At 41.6% G+C, this 16,131-nt stretch overlaps 1 protein-coding gene across 11 annotated transcripts in view; it reads right to left on the reverse strand.

Moving 5' to 3' along the window:
• LOC137431748 (uncharacterized) overlaps positions 1-16,131 on the reverse strand; it is a 180,388-nt gene that overhangs the window by 49,181 nt on the left and 115,076 nt on the right. For all 11 annotated transcript variants that reach the window (XM_068123418.2, XM_068123408.2, XM_068123415.2 and 8 more), the window contains 3 exons: positions 9,358-9,609; positions 3,871-4,300; positions 2,784-2,885 (listed from right to left, as the gene is read on the reverse strand). In XM_068123418.2, the coding sequence (XP_067979519.2) occupies positions 2,784-2,885; positions 3,871-4,300; positions 9,358-9,609 (784 nt within the window). The remainder of the gene's footprint in view (positions 1-2,783; positions 2,886-3,870; positions 4,301-9,357; positions 9,610-16,131) is intronic.

A 16,131-nucleotide genomic window follows, 5' to 3' on the forward strand; every position in this document is an offset into this window, starting at 1 on the left:
AATGAAGATCAAATATTGATATGTCCACATATGTTAAAAAGATTTAAAAAAACATTTCATGGGGTGTACTTACTTTTTCCACATGCGAAATTTGCATTTATGTTTATTTAAATTATACAATGGACAAAATGTAAATGTTTCATGATATTTGTTATAGTATATCACCTTTATCCATCAATATTGTTTAAATGAAGATCAAATAGCTGCATGTTGAAATATGTTGAAAAAGTCAAAACATTACATGGGGTGTACTTACTTTTTCATGTGACTGTATCTGCCGAACAAGTGGTGCAGCTTCAAAATTATTGGAATCTCCCATGATGAAGCTGAGGCTGTGGGCCGCCTATCACTTTCCCATCACAGACAGGTCGGTGGTCCGTCTTCTACTGCCTCATTTATCGTCTAGCAACCTCTGCTCTTCCTGGACTCGGTCGCCCCAGAAGTTTCTGCAGGGCACATGTGGTCCTTAATAAACCCGCTTCTGGTGAAACTCCAAAAATCCAGACTCACTGCTCACCTCCTGTCATTTGATCCACTTTTCCCCCACACATGGAACCAACTTCCAAATTTCCAGTTTTTCCTTCCTAAAAGTTTGCTTCTGCATCCATTGATCTTGTCTATCACATGCTTCCCATACGCCTCATTTCTTCCACCACCTCTTATTTGTCCAAGTCTCCCTCTTTGACCGACAACCCCGCTGTTGGTGAGCCCCCCTCTACTGTTGCTTTTTTCTGTTGCATCCTGATCCATTCTGTTGTTGCTCTTCCACAAGCCTTGACCTTACGTAGCAAAAAAAAATAAAATAAAAAAATGAATAAATCAATAAATAAACCTCAGATGACAAAGGTTTGAAATTAAAAAAAAAACATTTAAGTGAAATGGTGCATTGGAGATGAAAATATCACCCATAATGCAAAAAACTGAGGGTACAGCACAGAATCTTTTGACTCAATAAAAATTTCGGTTTTTTTTCTGAAAAAATATACGTTGAAAGTACTCATTTGGGGGTAGGTGGGGTCGTGGAAAGTGCAGCTCTTTGTCCTGTTGTGAAAAGTTTGATACTTTTACATGGTCCTGAAAAGTACTTGAATTGAAAAATTAAATAAAAACAATGGCATTACAACGGTCGTCGGATTTGGGCCAGTGTCCTGATTACCGATGACTACCAATGTAATGGAGGACCATGGGTTGTGTGGTCAAATCGTCCGCAAGGACAGTCACCAGTTTAGTGAAGGATAATCCTCAGAAGCCATACATTGTCTGCTATGAAAGCCAAAAAGATCTTTGCTTCGGTTTCTGATGCACAGAATACGAGACGTGTCGCCTCAGCTGGTTCGTCCGGCTGAAAGGAAGGAGGCTCAGTGATGATAATAATAATAATAATAATGCATTTATTTTATATAGCGCTTTTCAGGAAGCCCAAAGACGCTTTGACAGAGTGCAAAACATAATGCATAGCAAAACATAAAAACAATTGCAAATGCAATAGCAAATGATGAACCGCTGCAGAGATTTAAACCTTCCAATGAGGCTTAAGAGAGCAACACACAACAAACTTACACAAGTGTAAGTCCCCATGTGCTCATGAGACTGACAGGTATAATCACTCAAACCACAGAACAAGACAGGGATAGAAGTCACAAGATAAAAAACCTGGTCCCCACACAGTGATTGCGTGGGTTGGTGACATGTAGCCATTACGGTCCGGCGAGAGAGATGACGGAATTAGGTGCATCCAGGCTTGCAGCAACCGGCCAATGCACAGTGGAATTCTTCTTGCTCTACATTCGGAGTGGAGTTCACAAAGTGTCTTTGTCCACTGCTCTATCATTTAACTCGCTCCACAGGACCAAATATACACCGTTTCGAACAACTCCATACTCTACTCTCCACTGCCTCCAAACTGAACTGTTGTCCCCACCCCAGTCTTTAATTTACCCCACGATAGTGTGCCGCTACACACCCATTGGCAACTCCTTGTCGCCTCGAGTTCTCACACAGCTTTGAGTCCCCGAAACCACAGGGTCTTACCTTTCGCACAGTCACTGAGTCTGATGTTTCCACCTTCCTTGAGGGGTGAGGGGGGGGGAGGGGTGAGGGGGGTTGATAATTTGATGGCTTGCAGAGCTGGAAAAACTATTTGTTAAAGCAACACAGACAGATTACAAAGAGAACAATATGAAGGATCAATGAGGAAGGAAGAGTGGGAGGTCTTTAGACATTACAGAGAGGAGAGGTCACGTTTACCAGCTTCTGAATACACTTCAACACGTGCTCTAATAAATATCTTGCATCAGTACCCCCATCACCGATGCCTGCAACAGCAACCTTAACCGTTGTGAGAATCTCGGCTGTACAACTTTTTCAATTCCCCTCGTGTAAGTGTCCATGCGAGTATGTCGGAGAGCCAAGGTTCATATTTTCACATGGGAAAGATGTTATATTCATTGGAGTTAGGGTTGTTAAGGACATGGAGAACGAGTTTTATGGACAACCTATGGGATCGTAGAAGCAAGCAAGATATGAATGAAGCCAAGTGTCATCGCAGCTAAACATTCAAACTAAAAACATGTTGCTCAAACAATTGCACAGCAGAGGCAAACAAACAATTTGCACAAAAGCAGGATGTGAATGGACAGAGGGAAGAATGAGGAAAGACAAATAATTAGAAAGTAAATCAGAAAAAGAAGGCAAAGAACAAAGACCAACACTAAGTTGCCAGGTACAATTTGACAGGCAGACTGAGGAATACTGTGTCGGCATGGCTGGGACGTCCAACTTACGCGTTTCCTTGTGCACAGGTGGTGGAGGAGGAGCGAACTGCGGTGGGTTGTTGGTGGAGGCATCATCGGCAGGCTTGACGGCTACAAATCGCTCTCCATTACCTGAGGGAAAAGTGCATCAGCAGAATGGGAAAGTTCGATTTCCCAAAGTCGTTGCTCAAGGTTGTACACGTACTTTCAGGAATAGTTTTCAAACTTGCAGTAATGATCAATTCTCAGACTTGACTGGGATTACAGCACAGATGGGTAGGAATTATCACATCAAGGAAATAAACAAAAAACACAAAATTAATAAATAAATAATTTAAAACAGGCACATTGACAAAGCACAGCCGATGCAGACAAAGCCTTCAAGGATTGCAGAGCTCCAACAAAACTAACCAGGCAGCTGCTTCAGCTCATAATTCATTCATTTTGACGTGTCATTGCCTTTACATTCCGAGTGTACTTTCTGGTAAATGTAAAATTCAGTATTGGAAGCTGCATAAGAAAATTTGGTGTTGCCTTGGCCTACGACGTGTTGACTGATCACAATATTATGCATTTTGGGGATTAATACACCCAACAGGTAAAACATTCTCAGATACCCAAGATGCACAAACGACGAGTAATACATATTTCACAGCTGACTACATCGCAATCCAAAAGGCAGTATGCTCCGAGATGCAGCACCACCTACAGGTGCTGAAGGAGCACAGCAGTTTGATCAAATAGTTCTCCAAAATGTCATCGTGCCAGCAAGTTAAAGTGTCTGATGGGACTTCCTAGCACAATTGAAGACAAAAACTAGTAATCATAAATTTAGATAGATAGAAAAGTTGCAATGTAATGTGGTTATTACCTTATGTGCAATGCTGTAGTCATCACAATTACTTTTTCGACACACAGACAGACACACACAGACACACACACACACACACAGACACACACACAGACACACACACACACACACACACACACACACACACACACACACACACACACACACACACACACACACACACACACACACACACACACACACACACACACACACACACACACACACACACACACATTACCTGCCTCAGTGTGAAAAATGAGTTACCTTCACGATTTTGTGGCTTTGGTAACAGCGTTGGAGATGATGGAAGGTCAGCGTGGGTCGATGATGAGATGGGAAATTCAGAAGTACTATGCTCGGCTTGCACATCCAATGAGGTATAATCTCCCTGGGCATGGTCTTGAGGCAAATATTCTTTTCTCACATGATGATCAGAAGATGGAAGTTCAGGGGCACAATCAGAAGGGGGTGGTGGATCAGTGGCTTGAAAATCGAATTCGGAGTTATCTGGGGATGGAGACTCGAGGGCAGGATGTGTTGTAGGTGGGGGTGGAGGTGGTGGGGTTGGAGGTGGTGGGGGAGCAGGGGCTTTACGTTTTCCCCGTGATGGAGGCAAGGCCTGGCTCGTAGACACCAAAGGCTGACCTCCATTGATAGCTGGCTGTCCCTGTGGCAGATGTTCATCAGGGGGGCTCTGCAGAAAGACACATGAGCAACACAAAGAAACAAGTAAAGGAACAAGAAGATAGAAGAGTAGGAAGAGAAAAAAAGGAGGAAATAAAACAAAAAAATCGAAAAAAGTGAGAGTCATTTTGGTAGCATTAAAGATTTTCAAAATAATTACTTGCAACTAGTGAGGAGGAATTTTCTAATATTATGCAGATAAAGCATGAAACATATCTTCGTCAGGTGGTTTTATTAAGTGTTAAAGGTGTGGTAAGTGTAAATGGTGGGATGATTTCAGAAATTTTAAAAATATGAAGGATGTTCAGCATGCTGGATTTCTATTTACAGAGCCTTCAGAAAGTATTCACAGCCCTTGAATTTTTTCACATTTTGTTGTGTTGCAGCCCGAATTTAAAATGGATTAAGTTGAGATTTTTTTGTCACTGATCGACACATAATATCCCATAATGTCAAAGTGGATTTTATTTTTACGGCATAGCCCATAGGGAAAAGCAGTCTAGAGCAGTGTGTGTCCGTCCGTATGTATGTATGTATGTATGTATGTATGTCCCCATAAACATATACCAATCAGAGCTGAGGATCTGGTCACATGACAAGTTGATGTGATTACATCTGATGTCATTACGGCGGTACGGCGGCTGACTCTCCACACTCCGGCATTTTGATTCCAATTTCGTTTAGGCTGAACATATCGTCGAACCTGTCATATATCACAATAGCCATGCTCTACCTTTATGTTTTTCATTCAGTGTGAAGCACAAACAAACCGATTGTTAAAATGAACATCAAATATCGAAAGCATCGGCGATACGCCTCTTCCAACAATAAGGTACGTATAGGCCTTCGGCTTCATGCCTCAATACCGGGCCAATTCGGACAAATTATGCCCAGGTTTCTTAATACAGTAGTGTATCGTTGCAGTCGTATAGTTTTCATAAATAGTAATAATCATATAGTAAATACGACAATACCACTTTAATCCCCATGCCATGAATACAAAGTTAATGGAATGAAGCAGTGTATGGTTCATGGATCTATGATAAGCGGTGTACGGTACTAACGGCGGAAATAAGGAATTCTCCTCAGTTTTTTGATAGCATGTTATTAACCCAACCATTTTGGGGTATATAGATTACAGTAGATCTTCCCTCAGTTCTGTAAGTAAAACCTACTTCACAGATGTCGGAATTCCTCCAAATTTTTGTTTAATGTTATAAACAGTATTAGCGACTGTTTAAAAAGTTAATCATATGTGTTTGTGGTTCATAATATTTTACAAGCCCGGCTACACCGCTTAGACTTTGGGTATTGTTTTTTAATTCCTTTACAAAATAATGAAAAATGAAATACAGAAAAATCCAATTTGCATAAGTATTCAACCCCGAGTCAATACTTCATAGAAGCGCCTTTAGCAGCGATTTCAGCTTTGAGTCCTCTTGTGTTTATCTGCATCAGCTTTGTATATCTGGATTTGGGGATATTCTCCCATTCTTTGCTGCAGATTTGCTCAAGCTCGGTCAAGTTGGATGGAGAGCGTCAGTGAACAGCAATCTTCAAGTCTTTCCACAGATTCTCAATGGGATTAAAGTCTGGGCTTTGGCTGGGCCACTCAAAGACTTCCACGTTCTTGTTCTGAAGCAATTCCAGTGTTACTTTGGCTTTATGCTTGGGGTCATTGTCCTGTTGGAACGTAAATCTTCACTGCAGTCTCAGGCATTTTTCACTCTGAAGCAGGTTCTCCTCAAGGATTTGCCTGTATTTAGCCTCATTAATTGTTCCCTCTACACTCACAAGTCTCCCAGTGCTGATAAGCATCCCCATATCATGATGCCACCACCTTGCTTCATGGTAGTGATGGTGTTACATGGGTGATAAACTGTGCTGGGTTTCCGCTAGATGTAGTGCTTTGCATTCAGGCTAGAGAGTTCAATTTTGGCTCATCAGACCACAGAATATTTTGCCTCATGCGCTATCACGTGCCTTTTTGCAAACTCAAGACTTATTGTCACGTGCCTTTTTGCAAACTCAAGGCTTGCTGTCCTGTGCCTTTTTCTCAAGAGTGGCTTCCGTCTGGCCTCTCTTCCATAAAGCCTAGATTTGTGAAGTGCTGCAGAGAGTGTTGTCCTTCTGACAAGTTCTCCCTTCTCAGCGAAGGAACTCTGTAGTTCTGTCAAAGTGTCAGAGGGTTATTGGTCACCTCCTTAACCAAGTTCCTTCCTATCCAGTTGTCAGCCAGCACTTGGAAAATTCCTAATGATTACATTTCCTAATGATTGAACTCGATATGCTCTTGGAAACTTTCAACACGAGAAATTGTTTTATACCCTTCCCCTCATAATTCTATCTCGGAGTTATATGGATAGTTCCTTGGACTTTATGGTAGTTTCTGCTCTGACACACTGGCAACTGTGGGGCCTTGCATATAAAGGTTGTTTCTTTCTAAATAATGTCCAATCAATTGAATTGGCCACAGCTGGACTCCAATCAAGTTGTAGAGACGTCTCAAGGATGATCAAAGGAAATTGGATGAACCTGAGCTCAGTCATAGCAAAAGGGTTGAATGATTATTGACTTGAGACATTTCAGCTTTTCATTTTTAATTATTTTGTTAAAATTTCCCCCAAAAAATTAAAATTCCACTTCGATACTATGGGGTATTATGTGTACATCAGTGACAAAAAAAACAAACTTAATTCAATCCATTTTAAATTCAGGCTGCAACACAACATAACGTGAAAAAAAAAAAAAATCAAAGGGTGTGAATACTTTCTTAAGGCACATTATCTGCAGGGACTAGTCATCACACATGCACCCTTTCACTATAATTTCAACTGGTTTACAAACCTGCACTGGACTTCTGGGATCATGGTATACCATCAAGCGAAGGTACCCTGAAAAGTAGCCAGAATGTCCATCTGACGAATGCTTTTTTGCAAAATCAAATTTGTCATGATTGAATAATTCAAATGCTCTGGTGGAGGAAAGAAATACAAGCTGGAAGCAAATTCATTGCTTCTCGACAAACCCACAAAACCCTGGAAGAATTCCTACACACAAGTTTGAACATGGTAACCGTAACAGTTTGGCTTACGTCAGTTAGACGTTACCAAACATAACAGTCCACTCAATGCATTTTCCTAGCTGATGAAAACAATATCTTCCACCACCTCCTTTCTTGTCTCTTTCCATTCTTTGTCATCCCTTCCCACCTCCTCTCCCCTCCCCTCCCAAGTTTCTGCAGGGCACACAAGGTCCACCATCAAAACTCTTCTGGGGAAACTACCTAAATCCACATTCACTGCTCACCTTCACTATTTTATTCCTCTTTTCCCACTTCTGAAACCAACTTCCACATCCTCTTTAATCTCATTCTTCCATTCAAGTCTTCAAGACAGCGGTTCACCACCACCGACAAACCCCAAACAAAAACCATGATATTTTCTACCCTTGTTAACACCCTCTCCCCACCCAAATCGCTCCTCCATCCAAATTTCCATCCTCGGAATTTCCTTCCATCCTCCACCCCCACCCCCCCAACTCCAATTTTTGTGGAATTATCTCTCAGTCTTGGCTTTCTACTGTGCTGTTGGTGTATCCCCCCCTCCCGACGATACCTTTTGCGTGGGTCTCTACTGTATTTTGTGCATCCTGATTTGTTCAGTGTACTAGCTCTTCAATTTACATCCAAATTGAAAAGAAAAAAGCTAGACCACCCTTTTCCAATGATACTGTGCAATTGTCCACGTTTTTTCCTAGCAAGTCATTTGGCAACGATTGCTACAAAATAGATTCAAATGATTTGTGAAGGAAGAATGACATCATTCAAACAGAAGACCTTACCTTATGCAAAAATAAATAAATAAATAAAAATTTACGTTTTCCATTGACCTTTGACACCACCACACATCACTATGTGGCTGCAAACTCATGCCAACTGCCCTGTGCATAGCTTTTCGGAAAAACCAGTGGAAAAGCAAAGATTCCATATGCAGAGAATCAATATTGTAAACACCTCTGTCTATATGTCTGTCTGTCTGTCTGTCTGTCTCTCCTGCTATCTCAACAGTTTGGCAGAAATTCACCAAACGTATGTGATCACCACATGGCAAGAAGGTGCAATAGCAGTATCATTTTGGCCCCACCCCCTGGGGCCATAGGGTGAGGTCTAAAGGTTAAATATAAAAAATTATATTCCGGGCACATTCTTTAACATCTTTTTTATGAAACTTTGTATATGCAATTATCATTGAGGGACGCATTAAATATTTTTTGAACACTGGTTCAGGCCCCACGGCGTGCGAACTTGGGGTCACAGTGGTCAAAATGTGAAAATAATTCAACTCAAAATTTGATAATGGGTAATTTCTGGTGGAACGTTTTTCATCTTTCAACTTTGCTTTAGGTAGGAAGCATGGGGATTTGTGATGGCGAGCTGTCAACCTAACTCTTTAGATTCGAATGAGGTCCTGTCGTCATTTGTTCGTTCTCCCTCATCATTGAGAAAATAAAATATATTGACAATATTGCAAAAACATCACAATGCTTCAAAACAAATGGGAAAATAAGCAAAAGATGCAAAACAAATAAAATGAGCAACAATAAAATACCAAGAATTATAATAATAAAGAATAGCAACATCCAAAACGACAATGGAACAAAACACAAAATTAAACACAAAACAAACACGAAGCAAGCAAGCTTTGCAGACAGCCAGGAATTCTAATGCTACAAATGACGACAAAAACACCACAATTCTTCCACAAAACTTTTATTGCACAAATGCCACATAAAACACATCTTGTTTTATCACTATTTACAAAACTTTAGTGAGTTTTTGATATGTATGATTACATAGCTTCAAGGACTGACTTTAGATTTGCTAATGCGAAGACACAAATGGACAATTTAAGATCAGGTCAGGCTGTATGATCATACTTCACGACAGATGACAGACATTCACACGATAAAAAAATTACGTGAAAACGGATACAATAAGACAGGTACATGTGCAGTAGGTACGGCTTGAACGGTGCTTGGATGGCCACAGCAGCAGGTTCATGGTACCTGCTCATAGCCGCTGTCTTCGTTCTGTGGAGAAGTCGACGGTGGTAGGGCCTTGTTTCCTCCCAGATCACACTCCTCGGGGATGGCGCTCGCGAACTGTGCCGAGCCCTGCATAGTGGATGGTGGAGGGGCCGGTGCACGACGCTTCTTCAAACCGCTGCTGGTAAGCTCAGGTGGCGGCAGCATGTGAGTGGGAACACACGGCATGCTGACGGGCCGGTGGCGGGAGCCGGAGCTGGACAAGCCGGTGCTCTGTGTGGACATGAAAAAGGAAGTTCAGCAACTCATACAATTATTCATGGAAACATGGAGATACAACTAAAATAAAAACATTAACCTGCGAGAGAAATATTAAGAGGTGGAATGCAAAAAGCAACATAAATTAAACAACACAGTAGACCTGATCAAGCAAAATAATAGGAAAGAAGAAAAAAAACAAAGCTCAGACACATGACGATGGGATAGAATTTTGAGACGCACAACAACAACAAGCATTTTAAGGCCATTTTCCCTGCTAAAGCAGGGATTAGCCTTTCAGAATTCTGAATTTTGAGAAGCATTGATAAAAATTGCCCACCATAAAAAGTTCTTTGTTTTTAGTGAATAAAGTATACACAAGTGAATAAAGTTGAAACCCCCACCAATCATCGCCACCCTTGGCCTTCCCCTCTCCTCACCCAAACCCTCAAGCCGAACAGCAGATATCGACAGTTGTAGTTGAGTGGGTATCTAGCCAAGATACTGCAAATGCGACATGGACTATCGATTGCCTTCAACACCAAAAACCAACTCGCGAGGCGAGGACGGCAGAAAAGGATTATCAAAATCAATATGCACTTTACTTGCTATTCTGCACAATGACAGGACCAATTTCATCACGGGACTGAAAAATTAGTGCATTTCATTGCTGGAAAAACAAAGTGCGTTAAAATGTTTTATCATCAGATTGAAAAAAAAAAAAAAAAAAAAGTATATTGAAAGGAGTAGGTAGGATTTAAAAAGAAGCAGCAGGGGTACCCGGCGTTGCCCAATGCTGTTCTTATCATGTTGGCATTTTGAAGAAATCGTATGGTTTTTTGTTTTTTTGCGAGAGCTTAAAACACTTCCCTAAACCCACTAAGGAATGGGGTCTGAGATCATTGAATATTACCTTTCACAAAGCGGCAAAGACAATTTTGGTGGAAAACACTCTGTGGCACTCACTGATGAACCTCTGAAAGTTTGACAAAGATCCGTTTGGCCATCTCTGAGAATCAAGATGAGATGACCGAATAAATGGGTCTATATTATTTTCTTCAAGCAAATGATGCATTTCATTATATGCTTGATATTAAAGGCTCTTAGAGACTCCAGTGGTACATATATAAAGAGGTAGATAGAGCGCATACCTCCGCCAGGCTGAATGGTTTACATTTTGTATCCCAATGACAGGCCGGAACTGCATCCAGACCTGAACCAAAATCTAATCAATTTGCCCTTGTAACACACAAAAACATGTCCACCAAGTTTGGTCCATCGCCCATAACTTTTTGAGATATGCTGCTCACAGAGCCAGACAGACAGAGGTGAAAACATAACCTCCATCCACCTTCGATGATGGAGGTAAATATCACAAGAAGGAATGGATGATAACTTTTAAAGAGGTGTGTCACCATCATCATCATAGGGTCGATCTCGATCGGACAGAAATTGACCATCACGAAATGGCATTAAACTCCAATTGACTATCAGGTTGACGATCGTGGAGCGGCCTGCGTGCCCCGATGAGCCAATGAGCTATACTGGACCGGTCTAACCAAACCAGGCAGGCCAGAGGGTAGGGGGACAGACGAAGTAGAGTCAAAACCTTGAGGAGTAAACCTCAATGCCAAAAATCCTGACGTCGGCAGCAGGGCCTCTGTAGTTGAAATGGCGAAGCAGAACGACTCGTTACCCGGCATTTCAACGATGAAGATCATTAATCCTGACAAAAAGTACTCATGTAGAACTTGCGACCACATGAGTACAATTAGCAACCGAAAGGCAAAGACAAAGAGGTGGCGTACTGAAAACTTAGCCTTGGCTGGAAGACCAAGATTGAACAGATGCAGAAAAGGTTCACAAACAGGAGAGGATGAAAGGAATGGAAGCAAGCAATCGTTCTGCATTTTGGGAGTTCACAAGGCAGAGGTCACTGGAAGAGTGGAAGGACTGGTGACGGTTGCAGGATGTGGTTGAAATGAGGTTATGGTTGCCCTCTAAGCAGGTGGGAAGGAGCTTATGGTGAAGGACAGGCTGAGTAGAGCAGATATACTTGAAACTGGAGCAGTTGGGAAGGATTTGAGAACATGGGCAAAGCACCGACTATGGTGGGAACTTCACCCTCGAGTGAAAAAGTCTCAGTATATCCACGATGCACAGTGGGTACACGATGGGCAGTCGGAAATCAATGTGTCGCGCTCAAAAGCTTTGGAGACAAACACATTCGGCCTCGTCTCAAGTCAAGTCACCCGTGAAGCTGTTTGAGGCGAGGAAGGTGGAGTATAGACCACCGACCTGCCTTTCATTCATCAGGATTGCAAAGAATACCAGAAATAGAGATTGAAGCAATTTACGCTCACACGTAGTCGTGGATTGGTTCACGTCGGTGACGAGGATTGCCGCCGATTAATACCACGGCTGTGAGGCACAGAATAAATCTCAAATCCAAAACTGATTAATCCCAAACTTGCTATAGTGCTGCAGTTGCCTCAAAGAAAGCTAAACATTTGTACAATTTTTTTTGCTCGCAGGGACCGGGACTGTGTGTGTATGAAAATGGCTTCAAACACGAATAGATGTGCTACACTGTGTGCTTGGGCCACTATCTGAAACAAATCCACGCAATAATTTTCAGCACACTTTGGACGAAACACTAATTATTTTATAGTTTTATAGTTTAATATTGGCCAACTGCAAAATGTACCACAATCATACCTAAATATTTTAACTCTGATTGCCATGTGCCCGGTTTTTTTTTCTTCTTCTTTTTCTTTTTTCCACCAGACATGTCCTCTTTTTCGATTCTTAAATGTCTGTCCGGCCAGGTTTTTAAATATATAAAAATGTCCGGGATTTTGCCATTTGAGATTTAGGATACTTTTTTTTACCGATTTAAATGGTTACACCATTTTTGTACATTTTATTAATGTCATAAAATGCAGTTATGTAATGTTTGGACTAGGACAGTTTGGCACATGTCTACTACTCCGTCATGGTGTAATGCAGGTGTTCAAAAATCACGCGTCCACTTCCTCTTCCTGTCCAACCTTGCAGTGAGTCCAGTGGTGTGATGTCTGCATGTCAGTGTCTTTTGTGAGTCCATATGTTATACTGTATACATTTGTTTCATTTTATTTTGTTTTTCTTCTTTACAATGCCAAAACGAAAGTGTAAATTCACTGCAGAACGAAAGACAAAATTCCCGTTTGATGCAGTCGAGAAGAAGGGGTAGCCGAATGCTTGGTATGTAGAGCTGGTACGTACATATCTCTGGCAAATAAAGGTGTTGTTGATTTACAATCTCTTGTGGACTCGGACAAGCTAGACACATTCACTATGTTTTTTCGTTCAAAATCATGGTAGATTAGCAAACCTATACATTTTTGGAAACGTTATTACATGGAAAATCTGAAAATCAATGTTTACATTTGCCAATTCCGACCAATTCGATTCGACCAATTCGACCAATTCCATTCGACCAATTCGACCAATCGCTTCGATCGACCATTCGACCATTCGACCAATCGCTTCGATCGACCATTCGACCATTCGATCGATTCGATTCGATTCGATTCACCGAATTCGATTCGATCGACCATTCGACCAATTCGATTTGCCAATCGATTTGACCGACCTTTGCTTGTGTGGAACGGACTGTGAAAACGATGCGGACTATATTGTCGGATACGACACACAGGACAGTGATGACGAACTCTAAATGGCATATTCTGTAATCGTATGTTTGATGCCATTGACTGCCTGTGTATATTTTGTCATTGGCTGCCTGTGTAGATGTGAAGTTGTACTGACTGCATGTGTATATATGATTTTGCTGACTGCCTGTGTATGTTTGGTGATATGAATTATTGTGACACATTTTGATGTTATTAACTGCCTGTACAAAATGATAACATGTATTTGATTATGCAACTTATCGCGAATATAAAGACAGTATTTTGCAATTCAAAACCTTTGATTCGTGTCTTACCATTCCCCATAGCACTAATTTGATACTTTCATTGGATTCCTTGTCCCTGAAAATATAGGTTTAGTATATCTTAAAAAGTTTTTAGGGTAATTAGAGGCAGAAATAGAACAAAATATGTATTTTACAGTGGCCATTTTGAAAATCCAAAATGGCCGCCATACAGGTATCTCTCCAAATGTAAACATTGATTTTTAGTTTCCTTATGCTATAACCTTTCCAAAAATGTATAGGTTTGCTAATCTACCATGATTTTGAACGAAATATAATTTATTGACATAGTGAACCTGACTAAGCACAAGAAAGCAGTTCGAGAGCTCATCATACTCATCAACAAAATTTCCATATTGTTTTGTAAAACCAGGCAGCAAATCAGAGGATGCTGTTACTTAATGTATCAGAGGTGGCTTTTTCATTTCACACTGTTAAGAATCACAAAAGCTTCAAAGTCAATGGATTGCACACATGTGTCTTGTTGAAGAAGATATCCCGTGACTCTGAGGTTGCTGAAATTCTTCAAGTGCTCGAACCAAGGCTGTACTTGCACAATACCAAGGAAGCAATTGTTAACTCTGCACTTGCACAGCAAAGTATGCATGGGTACATCAGGAGGAAGAGGACTGAAGGACTGATGAAAGGAAAAGACTCTACATGTAAAGAGGTACCGTACATTTAAATTTGAATAATTACCCTCGCCAGAGGAAAGGGTATTGCATTTGAGTCCGCTGTGTCTGTCTGTCTGTGGAGAATGAATATGATTTTCTTTGCAACCATTAGTCCGATTGACAGGAAAATTTCACCAAAAGTACATCTCCTCCTGAAGAATTTTTAATGATAATTATGACGTCATAGGTCACGTGGTATGGGCGCCATCTTGGAAAGCCCATAAAACTGCACCTCCATATCTCTGAAAGCTTGCTCTGCATTGCCTGCATCTAAAAAAATTGAGACATGGCTCAATGTAAAGACCTCCACATGGGAAATAACATATGTTAATGATGATGTTATAGGTGCCCTCATTATGACGTCATCATTCGACAAGGACAAAACATCATCCAAACAAGACGAAATTTGTTGAGCATCCTCTCGGGATAAATTGGGGGAGAAAAAATAATAATGACAATCAGTCACGTGGTTCAGCCGCCATATTTGTTTTAACACAAAAGCCTTAAAAACCACTGAAAATACATCCTGGCGAGGGTTTGCAATCTCCAATTGCTCTTTCTTGTTATAACATTGATTTTGAGGCCGTAACACTTGTTTGTATTTATAGATACTCAATGTAGACGACATGTACCACATTATATATATACAGACTTGGCATTTAATATGGATTTTTTTTTTTTCTTGACTTGGGTTTAATTTCTTAACTCAGTATATCAATCTGGTGAGTTTCTTTTACACTTTGGCGATTTATTTGTTGAAAGAACCATGTCACTGATTGTCTGTCGCAGCAAGAAGTCAACAACAGGATTATATCACAGGTGGCGTGGCAAAATGTACGGACAGGTGCATTTGATGATTGGCTTCACAGTCGGGTATACAAGGGTTGTTGCATTCTGTATTCGTGGAAAACAACTGCTGCACGTCTCCAAAAGTTATTGCCGCTTCCTCTGGAGATGGTCCGTCAACTCGACAATGCTGTTTGTCATGGGGTGGTGGCTTTACGAAATTACGGCATGAAACAGCATGCTATTGCTCGGCAGTATGGCATCACTCAAGGTCAGGTGTCAAAGATCCTGAAACGAAATGCTCAGAGGGGTATCCATACTCCAATACCGAGGCCAGGACGTCCCCGCAGAACCACAAGGAGGGATGATCGCCAGCTGCACCGGTTAGTCCGCAATGGCTGTACCAAGTCAGCTAATCGGCTTAGGGCTGAGTGGCAGCAACTGACAAATGTGCCTGTATCCAGAAGGCTAGTCAACCAACGACTGGTTCAAGCAGGCTATCGTGCCAGGCATCCCCTGAGAAAGCCACGCCTGACCAGACAACACCGACAGCGCCGATTGCAGTGGGTCAGAGAGCACCGTCAATGGCAGCCAGGACACTGGAATCACGTGATCTTCAGTGACGAGTCTAGATTTTTGGTCCATCGTCAAGATGGCCGCGTCCGAGTGCGCAGACAAGTGCATGAAGCCTACAACAAGATTGTATAGTGCCAAGAGTCCAAGCTGGAGGTGATGGGGTGACCGTTTGGGCTGCTTTTCATGCAGGGGGCAAAACTGACCTGGTTGTTCTGAATGGAAACCTGAAGCAGTTCAAGTACAGGGCCATTCTGGAAGAAACATTGCTTCCATTTGCTCGTGTTGCCTTTCAAGGAAACTTTGTCTTCCAAGATGACAATGCACGGCCTCATCGTGCTCGTATGATCTAACACTTTCTTGCCGACCGTGGTGTAGAGCATATGGAGTGGCCTGCCATGTCCCCGGATATGAATCCGATAGAGAACGTGTGGGCAGAATTAACGCGTCAAACCGACCACTTAGACCAGCAGCCGACCTCTGTGCATGAATTGCAGCAGGCTATTGTCACTGCATGGCAAGCGA

Source organism: Myxine glutinosa, chromosome 7 (genome assembly GCF_964187855.1).
Source record: "Myxine glutinosa chromosome 7, kmMyxGlut1.1, whole genome shotgun sequence".
Classification (NCBI taxonomy): Eukaryota; Metazoa; Chordata; class Myxini; order Myxiniformes; family Myxinidae; genus Myxine; species Myxine glutinosa.